Source organism: Mus musculus, chromosome 13, assembly GCF_000001635.26.
Source record: "Mus musculus strain C57BL/6J chromosome 13, GRCm38.p6 C57BL/6J".
In the NCBI taxonomy this organism is placed as follows: Eukaryota; Metazoa; Chordata; class Mammalia; order Rodentia; family Muridae; genus Mus; species Mus musculus.
This window is the reverse complement of record NC_000079.6, coordinates 23,928,726-23,949,501: the sequence shown is the minus strand read 5'-3', so window position 1 is coordinate 23,949,501 and position 20,776 is coordinate 23,928,726. Positions and strand designations below refer to the sequence as shown.

At 43.9% G+C, this 20,776-nt stretch overlaps 2 protein-coding genes and 1 long non-coding RNA gene across 3 annotated transcripts; 1 reads left to right on the top strand and 2 right to left on the bottom strand.

Annotated features, from left to right (window-relative positions):
* Positions 1-386: 386 nt before the first annotated feature.
* Gm33516 lies at positions 387-16,065 on the bottom strand. The gene is made up of 3 exons (XR_382128.3): positions 15,779-16,065; positions 7,886-8,016; positions 387-753 (listed from the first exon to the last, which is right to left on the bottom strand). It is a non-coding gene; the product is annotated as a predicted gene, 33516 (long non-coding RNA).
* H2ac1 (H2A clustered histone 1) lies at positions 14,589-15,065 on the bottom strand. Its single transcript, NM_175658.3, has one exon. The coding sequence runs from the start codon at positions 15,038-15,040 to the stop codon at positions 14,651-14,653; it is 390 nt and encodes a 129-aa protein (NP_783589.1). The 5' UTR covers positions 15,041-15,065; the 3' UTR covers positions 14,589-14,650.
* On the top strand, positions 15,346-15,777 carry H2bc1 (H2B clustered histone 1). The gene has a single exon (NM_175663.2). It carries the CDS (start codon positions 15,346-15,348, stop codon positions 15,727-15,729), a length of 384 nt encoding a protein of 127 aa, NP_783594.1. The 3' UTR covers positions 15,730-15,777.
* Positions 16,066-20,776: the final 4,711 nt, after the last annotated feature.

Sequence of the window (20,776 nt, the reverse complement as noted above, 5' to 3'; positions counted from 1 at the left end):
AAATCCACCTGCCTCTGCCTCCCAAGTGCTGGGATTAAAGGCATGCACCACCACTGCCCGGCATTTATTGATTGATTGGTTGATTGATTGCATACTTTTGCTTGTCCCTTGACTCATTTCTGAGTACCTGCTTTTAATTTTTTTTCTTGACTTGAGTTTTTTTTCTCTCATTCTTTCTAGGCACACAGCCTGATCACACCTAATACAAAGCTTTGGGTAATTCATATACCGGGTAGCCTCAGGGCAGAGGGAGGCTCACCTACAGGTCTGGTCTACTTGTTACAATTAGATAAGAGACACCTGCACTCGATTTCCCAGATGCGCTTATGCTAATGGAGTGTGGAATATTTTCCTTAATTTATACTTCTCTGAGGACTCGAGAGTTGGGGCGTGTGAAGACATGAGTAGATATCTACACAGAGGACATTGCTTTCTTTACGGGATGTGTGGGGACTTTTAGGATCCCGCTGAGCACCTGTAAACACCGGTGGTACAAACCTTCCATGGGAACAGGACAGGAATGGTGTCAGGCCTGTGAGAGAAGCTGGCGCGCAATCCTCCTCCCCAAGATGGTGCCCACCGCAGCCCTGCCTCTCAGGCAACTGTTTCTGCATTTCTAGCCAGTTTCTTCAAAGACCTTAATGCTCAGTGGCCTCCTCTTGCTTTGAACCGAGAGATTGAGCGAGGTGCTAGCTCCACGAAGCTGAGGGTGGGTTTCTCCCGAGGCGATGAATAACCTTCTGTAACTTCCTTCTGGAAACAATCAGGGGATTTGACTCAGCTCGACCTCTGAGGTTTTTGTGACATAAAAGCAACTTTAGGCAGAGGGCAAAGGGGCAGGGGCCGGGTAGGGCATGAAGTTAAATCACCTGTCCAGAATTCTTGCCAGAAAAACTGCCCGAGTTTGCTCTGTATTCCATTTCTAGTCAGTGTTACTAAACTTGAAAGTGGAGGTCGGAGGAGGGGAGGGTGGGAGAGAGGAGAAGAAGTGGGGAGGGGTGGAGAAGGTGAGGGAGACAGACAGACAGACAGACGGACACAGACATACACACACACACACACACACACACACACACACACACACACACACACACACACACAGCATATGTGTGCAGCCCTCTGCCCAGCCCTGGAACTTCCTTCCCCTGGTGAAAAGGGTTCCTCACGGTGGATGGTGTTTGCCTCAGAAAAAGGTTCTTTTTGTGTAAAACACAGAAAGGGATCCCATGAAAACACAACGTACTGTGAAAATTGTTTCTCAGCCAGAGTGAGATGTCTGCCTAGCCAGCCAGCTCCCCACAGGTGCACACCGATACAACCCAGCCACTTTCAACACTACTCTTCTGCTGAGGGATCTTCTCGGGAGCATGCCTGCCATACCTTTGTACTGTGTTTCGGTAAGTGCTTTCTCTGACTGTCTGTTTTTGACTTTCTAAATTCTAAATCCTAAATTCTCTTACCCAACCACTCAGGATGGAAACACTCATCATGTTCTGGTTACCGTTGTCAACATGACGCAAACCAGAGTCACCTGGGAGGAAGAGGGACTATCAATTGAGGACCAGCCTCAGGTTGCTTTGTGGGCACGCTTGTCTGTTAAGGGCATTTTCTTCATTAATGATTGGTGTCAGAGGGTCCAGCCCAGTGACAGCTGTGTCACCGATAGGCAGGTGGTCCTGGGTTCTGTAAGAAAGCAAGTTGAGCAAGCTGTGGGGAGCAGACATCCTCAAGGTTTCTTCTTCAGACCCCTGCCCTGAGTTCCTGCTTTGGCTTCTCTCAGTGATAAACTGACTATAAAGAAACCCTTTCCTTTCCCGAGTTACTTTTAGTCCTAACACATAGGGCCCCCTGCCTCCATCCTTTCCACCCTTCATCCTAATTTATGGATTTGTCTTCCAGGATGTTTGGTGCTGACAAGTGCAGTTGAGCCAGGAAAAGAGAAGCAAATCAAACTTTGGAGGCTGAGTCCTGGGAAGCCACCAATCGCATTCTAGTCACCAAGCCTTTGTCAATAAGAAACATGAGGGCCTTTGGATTTGCTTCAGTTGTGTTTGGACTATGAGACAAAGCAGTTTAGAGAAAGGGAAACAGGCACATAGTGATTAGAAGTTAGCTCTTGGGTGTGGTAGCTCATGCCTGTAATCTCAGCACAGGGGAAGCTGAAGCAGGAGGATTGCTGTGGGTTTAAGGCATAGGCTATGTAGTGAGTTCCAGGCCAGTACAGGAAGAAGAGGAGGAATGGAGAGAGAGAGGGAAAGAGAGAGAGGGAGAGAGAGAGAGAAAGAGAGAGAGAGAGAGGGAGAGAGAGAGAGAAGACTATCCTTGAATTTGCTAATAAAAGGTCAGAGCATCACTAAATTAAATGAGCTTTGATGTGTCCTTGGCCCTTTCTAGAACACACACAGTTCTCAGTGGTGGGAGGACAGACATACTGCCTCCCTCACTAACTTCTGTGATTCTGGCTAAGCTGAGCGTGGTGGTTTGAATTCAGCATCCCCCGTAACTCAGGCATTGGAATCTTTGGTCCCCAGCTGGTGACGATGTTTGGGGAGGCTCAGGGGTGTGTGGCCTTGTAGGAGAAAGTTCTGTCACTGGAGATGGGCTTGGGGACTTTAAGGATGCCATTTCTAGTTTGTTCTCAGCTTTGTGTTAGTGCTTCAGGATGTGAGCTCTCTGCCTGCTCTTCCAGCTGCTCTGTCCCCACTGTGAAGAACTCTTTACTCCCTGGAACAATAATCCAAATAAACCCTTCCTTTATAAATTGCCTTGGTCACAACATTCTACTACAGCAATAGAAAAAAGTAATTCCCTGGGGTTCATGGCTTTGACATTGAGAAGAATTTCACAACTAGTTCATTTGTAATAAAACAGTTTAAAAAAACTTTTATATACAACCTTTAAGAGATTTATTTTTATTATTTTTAATTTCCTATTTGCCCACATTGTAAAGTTTCTGAGGCAGTGTAAAAGACAGAAGACAAAAAGAGACCAGAGTCTGACCTTCAACAAATAGGCCTGGGTTTATTAGCATGCACAGCGAGGGCAGCCTCTCTGGCAGGAAATTGAGGGGTCTACCGGGGAAAAAGCCTGGCTCCAGTTCTTTATAGGGGTGGAGTGAGGGGGTTGGGAATGAGGACATTGTTACAGCCACAGGGGGCTTACATACAATTTCCTACTCTCTCTTTTCTCAAATGATCTACTTCAAGCAAGACAGATTATTTGGGGAGACAGGTTATTTCTGTAATTGTTCCTTCTGGGATGACCAATAATGGCTGATGAAGGTTATATGTAATCTCACAGGATTCCTGTGGTACCAAGGTACTCTATCATACATGAGCACAGGTACCCACGGAGGTGGAGGGTGTCTGAGGTCCTGAAGGTGGAGTTACAGACATCTGTGAGCATCCTTACGTAGGTTCTAGAAATATCGCTCAGGACCTTTGTAAGATCTTTTAACTTCTGAGTCTTCGTTCCAGCCTCCGAGTTTAGAATTTTCTTAAAGATATTTCAAGATCTATTCGTGTTTTATGTGTGTAGGTGTTTTTTGCCTGCATGTATGTCAGTGCACCTCATGTGTTCAGCGCCTGCAGAGGCCAGAGGTGGGCATCTGATCTCCGGGAGTTACAGAGAGTAGTCAGGCTTCAAGTGGGTGCTGGGATGGGAACCAAGTCTGGGTCCTTTGTAAGAGCAGCAAGTCTTAATTGCTGAGCCATCTCTCCAGCTCTCCAAACATATTTTAATGTAGGCTGAAATGTGAAAGTTAAGAGAAAAAGTGGTGCTCAGCAGAGAGTAAGACACACTGAAGAACACTTTCTTAGCACAGAGTGAGACTTAGTCAGACGTGGGCACAGACTGACCCAAGAGAGATTAATAAATTCACTGTCTTGGCATCAGCCCTGAATACCTTATGGGTAACTCTCTGGTTACATTTCAAAACGTTGCCAAGAAACCCTTTTCCTTCTTTTCTCTCTTTTGATAAGAAAGATATGTGAGGTGGCTCCAGAGATGCCTAGGATGGAATAATTATCTGACAAAGTAAGACAAAATCCACGAGAGTTGCATAGAGATTTGGAATACATCCTTTGTAGGTAAGGTTTCTTGTGATGTAGCACTAAAGGCACATTAAGGAAAATCTATTTTCTTCTGTTGGAGAGAATGGATCTCTGGCCTGGATGGAGACCTAATATTCCAACAGGACCAGTCAATCACTGGCTAAGAGACCACATCTCAGGAAAGCAGACATACTTAAACGATGCTAAAGAGATGGGAGAAATACTAATCCCTTGGGATGACTTCTCCCAAAGACATTCTCCGTTATAGCCTCTGAGGAACTACTATGAGCACTGTGAGGTTCTTCTGCTCACCCTTCTGACTCACAAAGAGGGGACCTTTCTTTGTCTTTATCTTTGTCTTTCTTTGTCTTTTTGCCTTTGCTTTTGTTTCTTTTGGATGCTGGCCAGGGTCTACGCTTGCCTGTTTCAGGCATTTTGGTCAATTTCTCTGTCTCTGAAGCTCTCCTTCCTACCACGTGGTATTAATCCTGCAGGTAAGAGGAGAAAGACTGCTGACCCAAATTATGGCCAAATTAATTAAAGCAAGAGATTAATTAAAAGAAACCTTTAAAAATTCACACACATAGGCTGATTTTCCTGAAGGAGGGGGCTTAAAAGGTCAGCTTTGGATGTGGGGACAATAAGGTTTTTACAGCTCAAGGTAGGAAGATTCTAAATGGCAGATCTGGCAGGCAAACAGGCAGGGTTACAGATGCAAACAAACTGGTCATAATAATCTCCTGAAGCAAAGACAATTGCAAGGTGTTCATAGCAAGGCAGTCATAACAAGATTGTTGTAACAACAGGTTGTCATAGTAACCCTTTGAAACAAAGGCATGGTTGCCCTTTCCTGGAACAGGCAGTATAGAACCATTTGTCCTGAAGGTTACAGGAGGGGCCTAGACCCATCCTTGAGAAACAGACTTAATCAGAAACAAAAATGAACCTAGTTTGGTTTTGCTATAAGATAGCTTTCAAACCCAAGATGGAGGCAGGATGGTCCATCAATGGCTGACCTTCAGGGTAGCTTAGTTCAGATGGCCTGGCTTTCTCTTTCCCTCTTCCCCATTTCCATCTTCCAGGCAGCTATTGAGATTGAGACTTACATACAGCTTGCCTTCTTTGGAGTTTTTCTTTTAAACTAAAAGAAAATTGTCCTGAAGTTGGTTGCTTCTTCTTCTTCCTTGTCCTCGTCCTTGTTCTCCTTCTCTCTCTTTTTTTTTTTTCTTCAACTTCCTTGTTCTTAAACTTTATTAACTAAGACTAAGAATTAACAAGACAGGAGACTCCAATTTTCCTGGTAACATAGTAGTCAAGATAGGACTGTGTGGGGGTTGGGGAGCTGGGTAACAGTGATGCCCTAGAAAACCACCAGTTTGTGGCTGGGAACAGAGAAGAGGCTTGGAAGCTGTCAACAGTGCTGGTGAGCTCGCTGCATTCATTCTAATGGGCTTCAAGCAGATGCCTGACTGAGGGGCCACTCTTCCTTTCCATGTTCCCCACATTTTCCTGGCCTTTCTATCCTGCCTCACAGTCAGGGACATAAAGTATTAGCAAGAGTTGTGTGAAATGCTTGCTCCAAGGCACAGAGAATGCTGAGTTTCCAGTGCAAATCTGTATGGGTGAACACAGGAGGGGTTATAAGCATCTGAGAGGGAAGTCGTGTCAGATGGAGGGCCTTGTGGTTCACCATCAAATATACCCGTGACCTGCCCAACAACTTGATTTGAAAGTTAAGTTTGGTGTTTCTGAAAGAAAACGAACGTTGTCCTTCAGAGGGACAGACTGGTGTATTTTCAGAAGAGATGACGAGAGACCTAGGGCTAGACTTGCTTTCCAGGAATCTTGGTCAGGGTGCAGAACAACCAAGACTGTTATGAATTCATATGGCAAAGTCTGGCCACTGGTGTCTGAGGAAGTTCATAATGTTATTTTCTTTACAAATTTTCCACAATAACACATTTAACCAAAAAGGGAGGAAATGGAAATTGACTTCTGAAATTGAAACTTCCCCTCTATTCATCTATCCCAAGGAGAGAAAACCAAACACATTCCTCTGTAAAAAGAAGTTTGTTTAGTACTATGTATAATTGCAAATCCTCTTCCAAATCCTTAAATGCCCAGTGGTAAGGAAATTGCTATATAACAGGTGGGGTCCAAGGCTGTCTGTATGGTACAGGCATCCCAGAAGGGATAGTTTCAAAGCTATTATCAAAGGAAGATGCTGTAACATCTCTGCCCTGGGAAAGGCTAAAGCGTACAATTTTTATATTTTATATCTGGACAAGAGGCTCAGTGAATAAGAATGTCAACTGCTCTTTCAGAGGACCTGCCAATTCCCAGCCCCTACATGGCAGCTCACTACTGCTTGTCACACCTGTCCACTGGAATCCAGTGCCCTCTTCTGGCCTCTGCAGGTACGTTAAGTTTCAAACAAGCTGCTGAGCTATCTATTTAACAGATCAAAGCAGACTTGGCCTCTAGGTTCTCTCAGCATCCCTCAGTCCCTACTTGTTACAGGGTATGGCTGGCATACTCTGCCTTCTACCCTGAACTCTCCAGCCCAGGGACTGGGTTGCCCTTCTTCCAGAGACTCTTCTCTGTATAATCCAGACATGTTGGTTACCTGACTCTTTTTGTACCTTTGGCCTCCTGACTGCTGTATGAGGTTCCCCTTCCCCCCTTTCCCTCCCCTCCCCCCACATGGTTCAGGTTCAGTCCACTAAGGACTCTCCCAGATGTGCCTGCCTCTGGCTATGCTCTACCACATACTTATAATAAACCTTCTTTTTCACCATAATTAGGAACAGTCATGTCCGCTCCTTTTCTTTTATTTCTTTTATCTGTGGTACACAGATATACATCCAGCCAAAACACCCATACCCATAACAAATTAAGTAAAAAAAAAAAAAATTTAAAAATTAGGTCATGTCCATTAAAGCTCTGCTTTTTCAACAAGTGCTCATCTGGGAGTTTCAGGTAACCTAGGACGTCCCCTAAATGTTCCTTCTCATCAAAACAAAGTGAAGCACTTTTTGTTAACAACCCTCCTCTTGTGGAGGTTTTTGTAGGTCAAGACCAGCCTGAACTTTTTTCAGAATCAGGAGCCAGGGAACTCCATGACTTAACAAATTTGGGAAACACTGATTCAAAGTCTGCCAGTAAAGGTCTACAACAAAAGTGAAATTGTATTTTTAAGAACAAAACAAGGCATATAGATCATACACCGCATATTCATGAAAACAGAAAAACACTATGCACACACACATAACACACCACACACATACATCAGACACACAAACCATAGTTATACACACACATATCACAAACTAATACATACATACCATATACTCACACACCAAATACTCATATACTATACACTTAATATACACACCATACACATTCCTATGTGCCACACATACTACATACACCACACAAATCATACATATAATGCACATTTACCACACACTCATACCACACACGTACCACACATTCATATACATACCACATACACATTGAATTTCGCTCAGAATTTGTGAAGGGATGTGCTTTGCTCCCCCCTGCCCCCGCCTCTGGATCACCTATGTTAAGTTAGTGTTACAACAGAGCTCCACCCCCTACCCATTTCGTACATTGTGTAGTTAGTGAGGGTCTCACTAGGCTGCCTAGGGAGCCTTGAACATACGTATGGTCCTTCCTCACTAGCTCTGGAGCAGCAGGGACAGAGAACAGAATTATGAGATCAGATGGCGTGTGATGGAGAAAGGAAATGCAGGTCACATACGCTCAAGGTGTAGGATACACATGTGTGAACTGTCATAATGAAACCTTACCTTTATCTTACATCCCGAAACTTGGAAAGTCATGCTGGGGATGCTGTTCAGTGGGAAGCGCTTGTCCTGCATGTCCAACGCCTTGTGTGTAATGCCCAGCGTGGAAAGGGAAATCTGAACATAAACTCTATCTGTTCAAGAAGAAAAAGAAGAAAAGGTGAAATTCATTAGGTCGTATGAGGATGGAGAGAGGTCATTGCCCAGTGCTTGGTAACCTTAAGTAGATTAATTGAGACAAGTGCGCTGTGCATTACAGAATCAAGATGAAAACACATCCTGCTCTCTCCCTAATAGTCACTGCTGCACTTTCAATGGCCTGCAAACGACAGGATGCCTTTGTTTCTGCTTGGCTGTTATTTCTGTGATCTCCTTAGTAAGGTTCCTCTTCCTTCATCTGTCCCTCCCTTCCTCCTTTCCTCCCCTTTCTTCCTCCTTCATTCCTCCTCTTTCCCTTTTATTTTGAATGTCTAAGAAGATGCTCCATGCATTTTGGCAGGCAAAGGCCAGATTTTATTATTACTATTCATATTCCCATGGTTTGTTCATTAGCGTACATAAAGTGAGCTCACGTGTACCTGAAGCTGTATATCAGAATCTTTTCAAACACATTTTAAAAAATACACACCTCACAAAAGTTATAAAACACGATGTGCCTTTGACTGTTGCTAATGAATGGTTCCTGAGTGAACCTGTGTCTGATATCCTTAGGTCTGAATTGTAACTTCCTTTCTGGACAAATATCTCTGCTCTCCTCCTCCATCCTGCAACCACTTGGTTCCCATGGGAACTGTTTCTCACACTACTACTCTCTCTGGATGAGCAGAATACCAAGCCTAATATAAACAGGACCAATCTAGAAACTTCCCAGGATTTTAAAGGCTACAATTGAGAAAAAGGTCATTGTAAAAGTAACTACTGTCCCCCATATGCAATTGTCATCTCCAAGGCTTACTGCCTCCGTCTGTTAACCTAGGCCTAATCCTGGAAGCTTCTAGCCTCTTTACAATCTAATCTAGGCCTAGGATGTTCTCAGCCTTTCAGACTTACAGCTGATTAAGCTCATTCTCTCAAGTTCTTTTTGAACTCTGGCTGTCTGGTTGAACTCTGCTGTTCTGGCTCAAACACGTCCCAGCTGACTACGTCACGCTTCTCTCAGTTCTCTGAATTACTCTGCTTGGCCTCATACTAACTTTAGCAATCTTTCCTAATCTTCTGGCTCCTCGTTCTCTGGCTCCTTTTGTCTTCACATGTTTCTAGCTTGTTTTCTCTTCAATCTGTCTCTATAAATTTCTCCCGGTAAAACTGCCTCCTTTTCCTTCTCTGTGCTGCTCTATGCCCCCTCTCACCTCTACTGCACTGCTCTCCACAAACTGTACAGTATTCCTGTACTGTACCCTCTCCTTCCTGTACCGACTGACTCTCCCTTACATAGCTTCCCTTTTCTCTCCAGGAGAGTTGGGCATATCCTATTCTGTCAAATCTTTCTCTGACTTGCCCTATTTTCTGCCACTCAATTAGACCTCACTTTCAAACATGGGTGCTTCCTTCTGCAAACTAACTTTACCTTCATTGTTTGGGATTAAAGTAGAGTGTCAAAGGTGTGTCTGTATTCCAGCCAGAGGAATTGAAGGTGTGTGTTAAGTGCTGAGCCATATTTCTATTACTAGAAACAGGTTCAAATATCCTCTAACAGGCCATTCTTGTTCTACAATGATTTAAACAATGGGCATAAAATTGTTGCCTTATAGTCCATTTTAAAATTTCCAGCATAACAAACATTTGATTAGAGTACTTGTTTGTGCCACAAGTAGCTACTAATTAAAGAACAGTGGCGAGACAAACTAAAGCAAAGAAACACGGATGAATACAGTGAGGGTGAGACCCAGATGGTAGAACCCAGTACCAAAGGGTTTAGGGTTTGCTATTTAACACATAAGTTGTGATTTGTGTTCTTAAAATACTTATGTATAGTTATCTTTTTGTAAGACATATTTTAAAATACCTATTTATCACAGATGTGTCTATTCCCGACTCTGAAATATTTTTTCCCCTTCCCTTCTCCCTCTACTCTGGCCCCCGCTTACTCTGGCCATAGCTTTTTTATTTGTTTCTCATTACGGATGGTTTTGAGCCACCATGTGGTTGTGGGATTTGAACTCATGACCTCCAGAAGAGCAGTCAGTGCTCTTAACCGTTGAACCATCTCACCAGCCCTTTGAAATATTTTTTAAAGATGTATTTCCATTGTCGACATAAAAAAGAATTAAAACAACTTTCAAGAGATTTTTATTATTAAATAATGATTTCACTAAAGTATTTCTACTGCATATTATCCTTGATATTAATATTACAAAATAAGTAATAGATGGTGAGGTTTTTTTTTTTCTGAAATGTATCTTTTCCATTCTTTTCTTCCAAGCCTTCTGAACCAGCAAGTTTTAAGTGTAGAATTTATAAAAAGAACAAAGTTGTGTTCCATTTTGATTCAAATAGTGTATTTAAATACCATGGGAATATACATTACCATTCCAAAATGAGAAAATGAAGCATATTTAGGAAATACTGGACCAAAGCAAGTTGGAAAGCCATCAGGGAACACTGCAAGTCTGCATCTCTGTGACAAATGACATCAGAGGATTTAATAGATGGCTTGTCATATCTCCCACTCCTTCCAGCTTTGTTCACTGCAACACAGTTCTCCCTCTTGGTCTGGTTCCAGGTTCTGTTGGCAGCTTTCCTTGGCAGGTGCCTACAACCCTGGCATGTGTATTATTTTGTAGTCTCTACTGCAATCTAGGCTTCACCTCCTTCATTCAGTGGCCTTTCTGGACCCCCATGCAGGGTCTCCCATGGCACAGGCCTGACTTCAGCAGCTTTCCTTAACTGCAGAAGATTGCACTACGCCTTTACACTGGATTTTCCTTGATGAAACCAAAGCTGCTGAGTGGTTGCCTGCTGGAACCTGACTCAATTCTGAAATTACATTTTCATAATATTTCCATTCAGCCTTAGGCCTTTCTTTAAACTTCTCAATCTCCTTGAGCTCCAACATTACATTCCTGTGCTCTTTTATTCACAACCAATACTGAGTTGTCACAAAATCTACTCTTCACCTCCTATCTTAGACCCAAAAGGACATGCATGGTATGTACTCACTAATAAGTGGATATTAGCAAAACAGTACAGAATACCCAGGATACAATCCACAGAACTCAAGAAGGTTGACAAGCTGAAGGGCCCAAGTGAGGATGCTTCAATCTCACTTGGGAGGGAGAAGAAAGCAGAGGTCAGAGAGAGGGAGTGATCTGGGTGGAAGAGGGGAGGGGGAGGGGCAGGGGAAAGAAGAACATGATCAGGTACTGGTTTGTGTGTTTGTGTGTGTGGAGGGGGCAGTAATGAAGCACCAAGGGCCAGCAGAATGAATGGAAATATGCAACCTTGGGAAGTGGGAGGCGGATGGTAGGGGGACCCTCTAGAAGGTACCAGAGACCTGGGAGGTGAGAGAATCTCAGGATTCAAAGAGAAGGACCTTAGATGAAATGCCCTACAGTGGGGAGAGGGAACTTGTAGAGCCCACTTCAAGTAGAAAGACAGGGCATCAAGTGGAAGGATGGGGTTGCCATCCCACAGTCAAAAACTCTGACCCAGAATTGTTTCTGTCTAAAAGAACTGTAGGGACAAAAATGGAGAAGAGCCGGGCGTGGTGGTGCATGCCTTTAATCCCAGCACTCAGGAGGCAGAGGCAGGTGGATTTCTGAGTTCGAGGCCAAAGCGAGTTCCAGGACAGCCAGGGCTATACAGAGAAACCCTGTCTCGAAAAACAAAACAAAACAAAACAAAACAAAACAAAACAAAACAAAACAAAACAAAACAAGAGACTGAGGGAAAGGGGGTCCAGTGACTGGCTCAAATTGGGATCCATCTCAAGGGGAGACTCCAAGGCCTGACACTATTACTGATGCTATGGTGTGCTTACAGACAGGAGCATAGCATGGCTGCCCTCTGAGAGGCCTAACAAGCAGGTGACTGAAACAGAAGCAGATACTTTTACTCAATCAATGGACTGAAGTTGGGAAACCCCTGTGGTTGAATTAGAAAAGCTGGGAGAAATTGAGGAGGAGGGTGACCCAATGGGAAGACCAGCAGTCTCAACAAACCTGAACCCCCAAGATCTCTCAGACAGAGCCAGCAATCATGCAGCATACACTGGCTGGTCAGTGGCCTCTGACACATATACAGCAGAGGACTGCCTGATCTGGCCTCATTGAGAGAAGATGCACCTAACCTTTGAGAGACTTGAGGCCCCAGGGAGTGGGGAGGCCTGGCAGGGTATGGGTGTGTATGTGTGGGGGTATGGGGACATCCTCTTGGAGACAGGGGAGGAGGAATGGGATGAGAAACTGTTGGAGGGCAATGGGAGGGGGATAACGACTGGACTGTAAAAAAGATATACAAAGCAACAACAACCCACCAAACAAACAAATAAACAAACAACCCCCAAACTCTTCACCTCCAACAGATTCTCAGTCCATTTTATACATATCCTCCAGAGCTGGGTGTGGCTGTGAACCTGTGTAAGGCAGCTCTCAGTAGTCAGGAAGGAGGAGCCAGTTCAAGATCGGCTCTGACTACACAGGGAAGTCTCTCCTAACTTTTAAAATATTCTCATGCAAAAATAATTTGAGGACAGCACTTTGAGATTTATTTTGCTTCATAACTTGAAGATAATATTCAACCATTCTGACTTCAGTGGTCCCTAATAAGAAATCCATGACTTTTCAGAGGAGACAAAACTATCTTTTCCCTAAGATTTTTTCCATTTGGTCTCAAGAATTGTCACAAGCCAAATGAATAGTAAAAATATGTATGTGTACATTTGCCATAAATGTATAATAAATGTATAATGTATAATAGTGGCTAAAAACTAGCTCCATTTCAAACTGAATTTCAAACTAAGTCATTGTACATAAAAGAAAAACCTGGGAGGTAGCAGGACCTTCTTCTTGGCCTAAGGATTGTTAGGCGCAGGCTGCCTAGAGCATGCCCGACCCTCAGGCGAGCCTCATTAGTAGTTGAGTCTGGACAGCAATTTGAAGAGGAGACTGATCTTAAAGCTACCTTATCATCAAAAAATTGGTTTTCTGTTCAGATTGTGTAATTGTTACCCTAAAATATTGACCAGACACTCATTCTGCATTGGTAATCTCACCTAACTTTTGCTTGTTCGGGGGCAGGGAAGAGGGGGAGGTAGGTGTCTCATGTAGCAGAAGAATCCCCAAAGTTGAGACAGCTGTGGTTTGTGCAGCAGCTCTCAGATTGGCAAAGGAGGCTATTGTCACATTACTATAAATAAACTTGTTTTTACCTTTTAAATTGAAATTTTGTGTTGCAGGATATTTTATCATGCTGTGAACCTTGTGCTACTTATTGAAAAAAAAACCTGTTTCTAGTTGTGGTGTGGTTCAGCCCTTAGCACACACCATTAATTCCCACTGGTTGGGATACAGACAGGCCCTTAGTATAACATCTTTAATTCCAAAACAATGAAGGTAAAGTTAATTTGCAGAAGGAAGCACTTAGGTTTAAAAGTCTGGTTGAGTGGCAGACAAAGTGGTGAGTAAGATTTGACAGAATAGGATAGGCCCAATTCTCCCAAGAAGAGAGGAAAGGAAAGCCACTTAAGGGACAGAGAGAAGAAGTGTAACAGTTTTACTGGGAGAGTTTTATAGAGAGAGGCTGAAGAGAGAACAAGTAGACACAGGTGAAGACAGAGCAACCTAGAAGATTAGAACAGATTGCCAAATTAGTATGAGGCCAAGCAGAGTAATTCAGTAAGGAACTGAAAGAAGCTAGATTGAATCAGTCAGCTTGGAGACAAGTTTGAGCCAGAACAGCTGAGTTGAGTCAGTCAGCCCACAGCTCAGAAAGAGCTAGAAAGGGTGAGCTTATTCAGCAGTAAGTCTCAGAGGCTGAGAACATTCGAGGCCTTGATAAGATTGTACAGAGGCCAGAAGCTTCCAGAGTTAGGCCCAGCTTAGCAAATGGAGTCAGTAAGCATTTACAAAATGAATAAATAAATCAAATGGTTTTATTTTCTAGCTAAAAACTCTTAATACCCATTCTTGGATTTCAAAAAATTATGACAATTGGGCTGGACAGATGAAACAAATACTAAAAACACTCGCTACTTTTGCAAAGGATCTAAGCTTGGTTCCTAATATCCCTACGGCAGCTCCCGATGGCCATTTGCTCCAGTTGCTAAGATATCTAACCCTCTATCCTCTGTAGAGGATACTACAAGCAAACATTCATAAAAACTACAAGTTGGTAAGCCTTTTACTCCAGCCCTCAAAACTGACAGGAATAACTCATTTTTTTTTTTTCCCGAATGGGTTTGTTTGAGCAACATTCTAGGTTTTTACTCATTTTGTAGCACTGATACAAGTTTTTTAAGGCACTTTTGAGAAATTGCAGAACTGGATCATCCTGTGCTAACTTTCAGCTAAGAAGGAGCTGAATTAGTGGCTTACTTTTGAGTAATACTTCATTCACACAACCCTTAAACACCTCTACGTTCCTACCCTAATACTTTGCCACAGAAGGCCGTAGAATACTGTCAGTATTAACAGCTGGTAGAGGTCCAAATGAAGTCTGAAATTGACCGTCGTTGATTATACCTGTCATGCACAGCTTTTCGTGAAAATGAAGGTGGCTCTGAAAAGAGCCTTTTTGTTTTAAACTGATGGTTGCTGTCTTGTGCAGGAGTCACTTGGTCTGGGACTTGTGGCTCTCGGTCTTCTTGGGCAGCAGCACGGCCTGGATGTTGGGCAGGACGCCACCCTGCGCGATGGTCACGCGGCCAAGCAACTTGTTGAGCTCCTCGTCGTTGCGGATGGCCAGCTGCAGGTGGCGAGGAGTAATGCGCGTCTTCTTGTTGTCCCGGGCTGCGTTGCCCGCCAGCTCCAGGACCTCAGCTGTCAAGTATTCTAGCACTGCCGCCAGATACACTGGTGCACCAGCCCCAATTCGTTGTGCGTAGTTCCCTTGGCGGAGAAGCCGGTGCACACGACCCACAGGAAACTGCAAACCTGCCCTGGAAGAGCGAGACTTGACCTTGGCACGAGCCTTGCCACCCCGCTTTGTAGGACCAGACATGATTCTTCAAAAGTCTTAAAGCGGTAAGCGAGGCCCCCATGACCACGCCTATTTATAGTCTAATGGCAGCTTATGCTCAACACCTGATTGGCTGATTGATGATGGATTAACCAATTAGAAATCACAGCTTGAATTCCCCTTATTTGCATGCACCCAGCACTTACTGTCCAATCAGATTGCATGTACCCATACGTCATCCAATGTCCACGCCTATAAATACCCCGCTTCTCAACCTCAAGTCGTGTGTGTTTTCTCAGCAGTTGGAACTGTTTTGAGACGTTGGTGTGGGAAAGGTTACTTGAGCCATGCCGGAGGTGGCGGTAAAGGGTGCTACTATTTCCAAGAAAGGCTTCAAGAAAGCGGTCACCAAGACCCAGAAAAAGGAGGGCCGGAAACGTAAGAGATGCCGCAAGGAGAGCTACTCCATTTACATCTATAAGGTGCTGAAACAAGTGCACCCCGACACCGGCATCTCCTCCAAGGCCATGAGCATCATGAACTCCTTTGTGACAGACATCTTCGAGCGCATCGCGAGCGAGGCGTCCCGCCTGGCGCATTACAACAAGCGCTCGACCATCACGTCCCGGGAGATCCAGACGGCCGTGCGCCTGCTGCTGCCCGGGGAGCTGGCCAAGCACGCGGTGTCGGAGGGCACCAAGGCCGTCACCAAGTACACCAGCTCCAAGTGAGCTCGCAGGGCTCACAACAAACCCAAAGGCTCTTTTAAGAGCCACCCACCTCTTCTGTTGAGAGAGCTGCGTTTACTTGCTGGTCCTATACTGCGGTTGGGTGTGCGGGCTCTTGACTAGCAGCACCTGGTCCAGTCTGTACTTAGGGCCTGAGTCTCGCTTGCCATCAGAACAGCTTTTCAAATGTGGCGTTCACACAACAAAGTGATTCAGCGCATAAAGCTGGGGGCTCCCTGGCCTGATGTCTTTGTAGTGAGGGTGTCAGGCGTTAGTTTAGCTGGAAATGTAACAGTCGGTAGGGCTGCCTCATCTCAAATGCTTTTATTGTGTAATATGTTAGCCTCCGTCAACTGACAAACGGTAATAACGGCATTTCATGCTCCTGCCAAAATGGCGGCGGCGGCGTATGCTTTTGAGTGACGCCATCTCTAGTCAGAGGGTCGAGCTGTCCCAGCATTTAGATCCTTGGTATTTTTGTGATCGCTCTAAATGGGCACTGCTTCTTTCTAAACCTGACATAGCTTTAACATCATGTATAGTCTGGCTCTGATATTGAAAATGTTAACTGGGTAGGCTGAGGTAATGCTACTACTGAACAGAACCAGCAAGGACAGGAAGTTTAAACAAGAAAACCCTGCTCTACTGCACAGTCGTCCACCATCCTCTGCCGTGGTGATACCCTAGTCTGTACAGTACACATTCATACTATTGATAATATATTAATAATTATATATTTATATATAATATATAAATATTATATATATATATATATTTGATAATACTGTTTTGTTAATTTCCATGGCTTTTCCAGGCAGTGCCACTCATTGGGTACTGTCTTTATTGCTATATTGCTGTGAAGAGACACCATAACCAAGGCAACTCTTATAAGAAGCACTTAATTGATAGCTTGCTTATAGTTGGGTTAGGTCATGATCATCATGACTAGAAGCAGACAGACATGGTGCTGAGTAGAGGGGAGGAGGGGGAGAGAGAGAGAGGCAGAGGAGAAAGGCTAGGCCTGGTCTTGGCTTTTGAAGCCACAAAATCTCCCTCCCCTTACCCCCCCCCCCCACTTTTCCCCAGCAAAACACTTCCTCTAAAAGGGCCATACAGTCTAATTCTTCTCAAATTTTTTGAAAAGAAAAATAAGAACATTACAAAATGGAGTTGTATCTGATTCAGTCCCACATTAAGGCCAGTGATACCAGCTTGCAATGTAATGTGGAATGTAGCCTTGAGTAAGATGGATAGCCCAACTGACCCTGTTCCTTGAGGGAGAGTGTCTTAGCTAAGGTTTCTATTGTTGTTAAACAAACAAACAAATAAACAAAGAAGCAAACAAAAAACCCCACATAATTGGGCGAAAAGTGTTTATTTCATCTTACAGTTATAGTTCATCATGAAGGGAATTCAGGGCAGGAACTCATGGAAGGAACCTGGAGGTAGGCACTGAAGCAGAAACCATGGAGGAATTCTGTGCATTGCCTTGTCTTGTTATACAACCCAGAACTACCAGCCCAGGGTAGCTCTCTCACATCAATCACTAAAATATGGGTAACCTTTATACCAGTTTGTACTGAACACAAATAGCACGTGAAAGGATCTTGCCATAAAGGTGAGCCAAGCACAAATTATGACAATGCAAACTGGCAGGCTCAGTGGACAAACTGCTGGTTTCCAACACAAATGATTTGAAACAAGATTTCACATTCCTACTTGAATCTGCTTTGTAAGAAGACCTCAGTGAATGTGCAGTGTTTCATCAGAATACTGGCTCTGTAACCTGGACTCAGTAGCTCTAAAGGGGCTGATCTACAGGGTATATTTCCCTCTACACATTGACAACAGAGAGACAATCTTCTTTGGTTCCATGGTAGGCTTCCCCAAATCTGCAGCTCTGGGCTCTTCTGCCCTATGTCTCTGGTAATGCTAATTGCTAAGAGAGCTCCCGGGAAAGTTCAAGACAGCCACACCTTCACACAGAACATACCAACCTGATTTACTTGGGGTCTGACTTTTTCCCTGAAAAAATTCCCTCGTTTAGATATTTAAAGATTCAGTCTGATTAGGGAGCAGTTTTGCCTGGTGAACCTGCCACATCAAACATCACTGCTAACACTTTTTTTTTTTTTTTTTAAAATCCAATCTATAACGTTCAGACACACCACCCAAGTCAAAAGTGTGTCGCCCATTACAGTGTGGGTGGCTCTTTGGCTTGTGAACTTGATGTGGCCGTTAGCCAGTTTTACTTGGACACTGTATAACTATAGATGACCGTCTCAATCTTGAACATGAGGTACTGGGTCAAGCATGAAGCTGTGCCCATCTTCTCCACTATTGCAGGTAGAGGCTTGCTGAAACCTGTTAGACACAACAAATTCCGCCATGCTATGCAGAGTTGCTGACAACGGCCGAGAGCTTGGTATCCCGGTAAGACCCTTTCAGTGAGGTGCAGACTCTGACTGGCCTCTTGGGGGCGTCCCTTGTGCTTCCTGGCTCTGCTGAGTGCCAGCAGCCTTCTGGAGCCTTTGGTGGCAAGCCTGCCATGGCGTGAATAAGGCTGTGAAAGGACAGCAAAAGGTGAGTGGAATCTGAGCTGGAGCGAGGTGTGACGTTTACAGTCACCAAGCTCACAGGCCCAGACGCAGGTATGCAAATGAGGTAGTACTGATCCGGTCCTTGGGTTGCTAAGAGACTAACAGTGTCTACTAAGCCACAAATCTGGGCTTAGCGTTGTGTTGGACATAAAATGTGCCTTGTCAAACAGTCATCTGTTTTCTATTTTCCATATAACAGCTACATCCATGGGAAAGTGAACAAAGACGTGTGCCCAAGCTAATCGTGAGGGGCCTATGGTCTCGTGCGGTGTTCAGCAAAATAAGTTCTGTTCCGGGTGCCCAAACCGTTGAGATCGCAGTCAGGAGTGAGATCCGGAGCCAGCCTACAAGGCACCTGGCCACAAGAAGATGACCACCTTCTCTGTCTATATTCGGCTGGCAGAAATGAGGACAAACTCAAGCTGTTTAAGAGGAGAGACCATTGCTAGGAATGTTGCCTTTTCCCATATGCAAATATTAATCTATCAGTGCATAGTTATGTGCAAAGAAACACCCACGTGACAAAGGCCGGCGAGTGAACTGGACTTGGATAAGGCAAAACTGAAACCAAAGAATCTTGTCAGAGCCGCTTGCCCTTCTCACAAAGAATATAACTGGATTGCAGGATCACAGAGAATTTGATTCATCGGTTATAAACTTAGGAGATCACTGCTTTTACGCAGTAACATGACTGTGGGGGAGAATTTAGTACTGGTGGTGGGAATGTCTGAAGGGGTTTTCTTTCCAGGGATCAGTGATTTGAGGGTGTAATTTATGATCATGGATAGTACTGGGTGAGGCAGATATAACTGGTCAGAGAAGATCCCGCCAGTGATGTTATTATTGGGGAAAGGAAACGGGTCTAGATTGGATGTTTGAGAAAATGCCTCCATAAGATGTAGCTGTAAGGCACTTATAAAATGAGTGATTAATGGCGGAGGGTCCTGTCCATTATGGGTGGTTCTATCCCTGGACTGGTGGTCCTGAGTTCTACACAAAAGCAGGCTGAACAAGTCACGAGGAGCAAGCCAGTAAACAGCACCCCTCCTTGGCCACTGTATCAGTTTCTGCCTCCAGATCCCTGCCCTGTTTGAGTTCCTGTCCTGACTTTCTTTGATGATGAACAACAATGTGGAAATGTAAGCCAAATGGCATCTTTCCTCTCCAACTTGCTTTGTGGCCGTGGTGTTCTTTTGTTTTTTTTGTTTTTTTTTTTTTCTTTTTCTTTTTAGCAATAGAAACTGGGATAAATACTTGTAGTTATTAGAGGACTTCCCCCATCACTGGTAATATTCCAGCATATCAGATAATGCTTTGGAAAGGGAATTAGTAATATGGAGTACCTCAGAAGAAAAAAAAAATAACATGTCAGTGACTTTTGAGGTGTAATGCTATATAAAACAGGAAAAGTCACAGTGGGATAGACCATTCCTCTCATAGAGAGCCATGATTTCTGTGAAAAGTTGTGGTGACATTTCAAAATAAAAATATTCCAGTGAATAACATGTCCTTGATGTAATAATTGTGCTCACTTCAAAATGCACTGTTGCTCTCTCCTTGGCTCATAAAAAAATGCTATCTAAGAGAAATTTTTGTGGCAAAAGCATTTTTAGTGAGTGTTGGCTGTTTTTCATTTAAAAAATAAGAAAGCATAGGGTAAATAGTTAAAGATTGAATGTTCTACACTAATAAGGCTGTGAGGAAAGGATATTAAAGGCTAATGGAATTGGGAACAAACCAGAACAGATAAGACTTGATGTTAAAACCAAGGAGAACATAAGTATGTCTGATTACTCTCCATCATGGGTGGATGAGGAGCAGGTATTAAGGGTGAATTGTCTCTAGTGTCTTCTTATGAAAAATCCTAAGAGCCTTGCTGCTACACATCTAAGTGGGAAGGAAGTCAGACGGGAGCAACAGCACAAAGATTTCAAACATGCAAAACGTGTAGAAGGGCTGAGAAGTTTGTAAAAGTTTTTTTTTTTCAACACAATCTAAGAAATACCATTTACATCACAATCACAGCTCCCTTGCAAGTCCCTCCCCATTAAATGGAATAAAAACAAATAAATTATTGGGGGGGGGGACCATTTACTATAAGACTAAGTCCCAGATATACATGTATATGAGTAACAAGTTGAAAAGAAAGGTTTTCCAGGATGATCTGCTACAGTGAACAAATCCTAAAACCTCTAAATTATTCTGTTTTGTGTGTTGCTTTCTCATATATCACCCTGTTGGCAACATCAGGAAAGGAACTGTATACACCCAGCCCCCACTGTTGGTTCAGAGTACAGGAGCATGAGTCACACAATACAGTGTAAACAATCTGGTGTACACTAGATCTTCCCAGAGACTTTCAGACGTGGAGTTGGAAGGGACATGTTGGGGGTGTAGAGGGCAATCTGAAGACTTCAGAAAGTGAGTGCAGGGTTCTCCCTCTTCCTGCA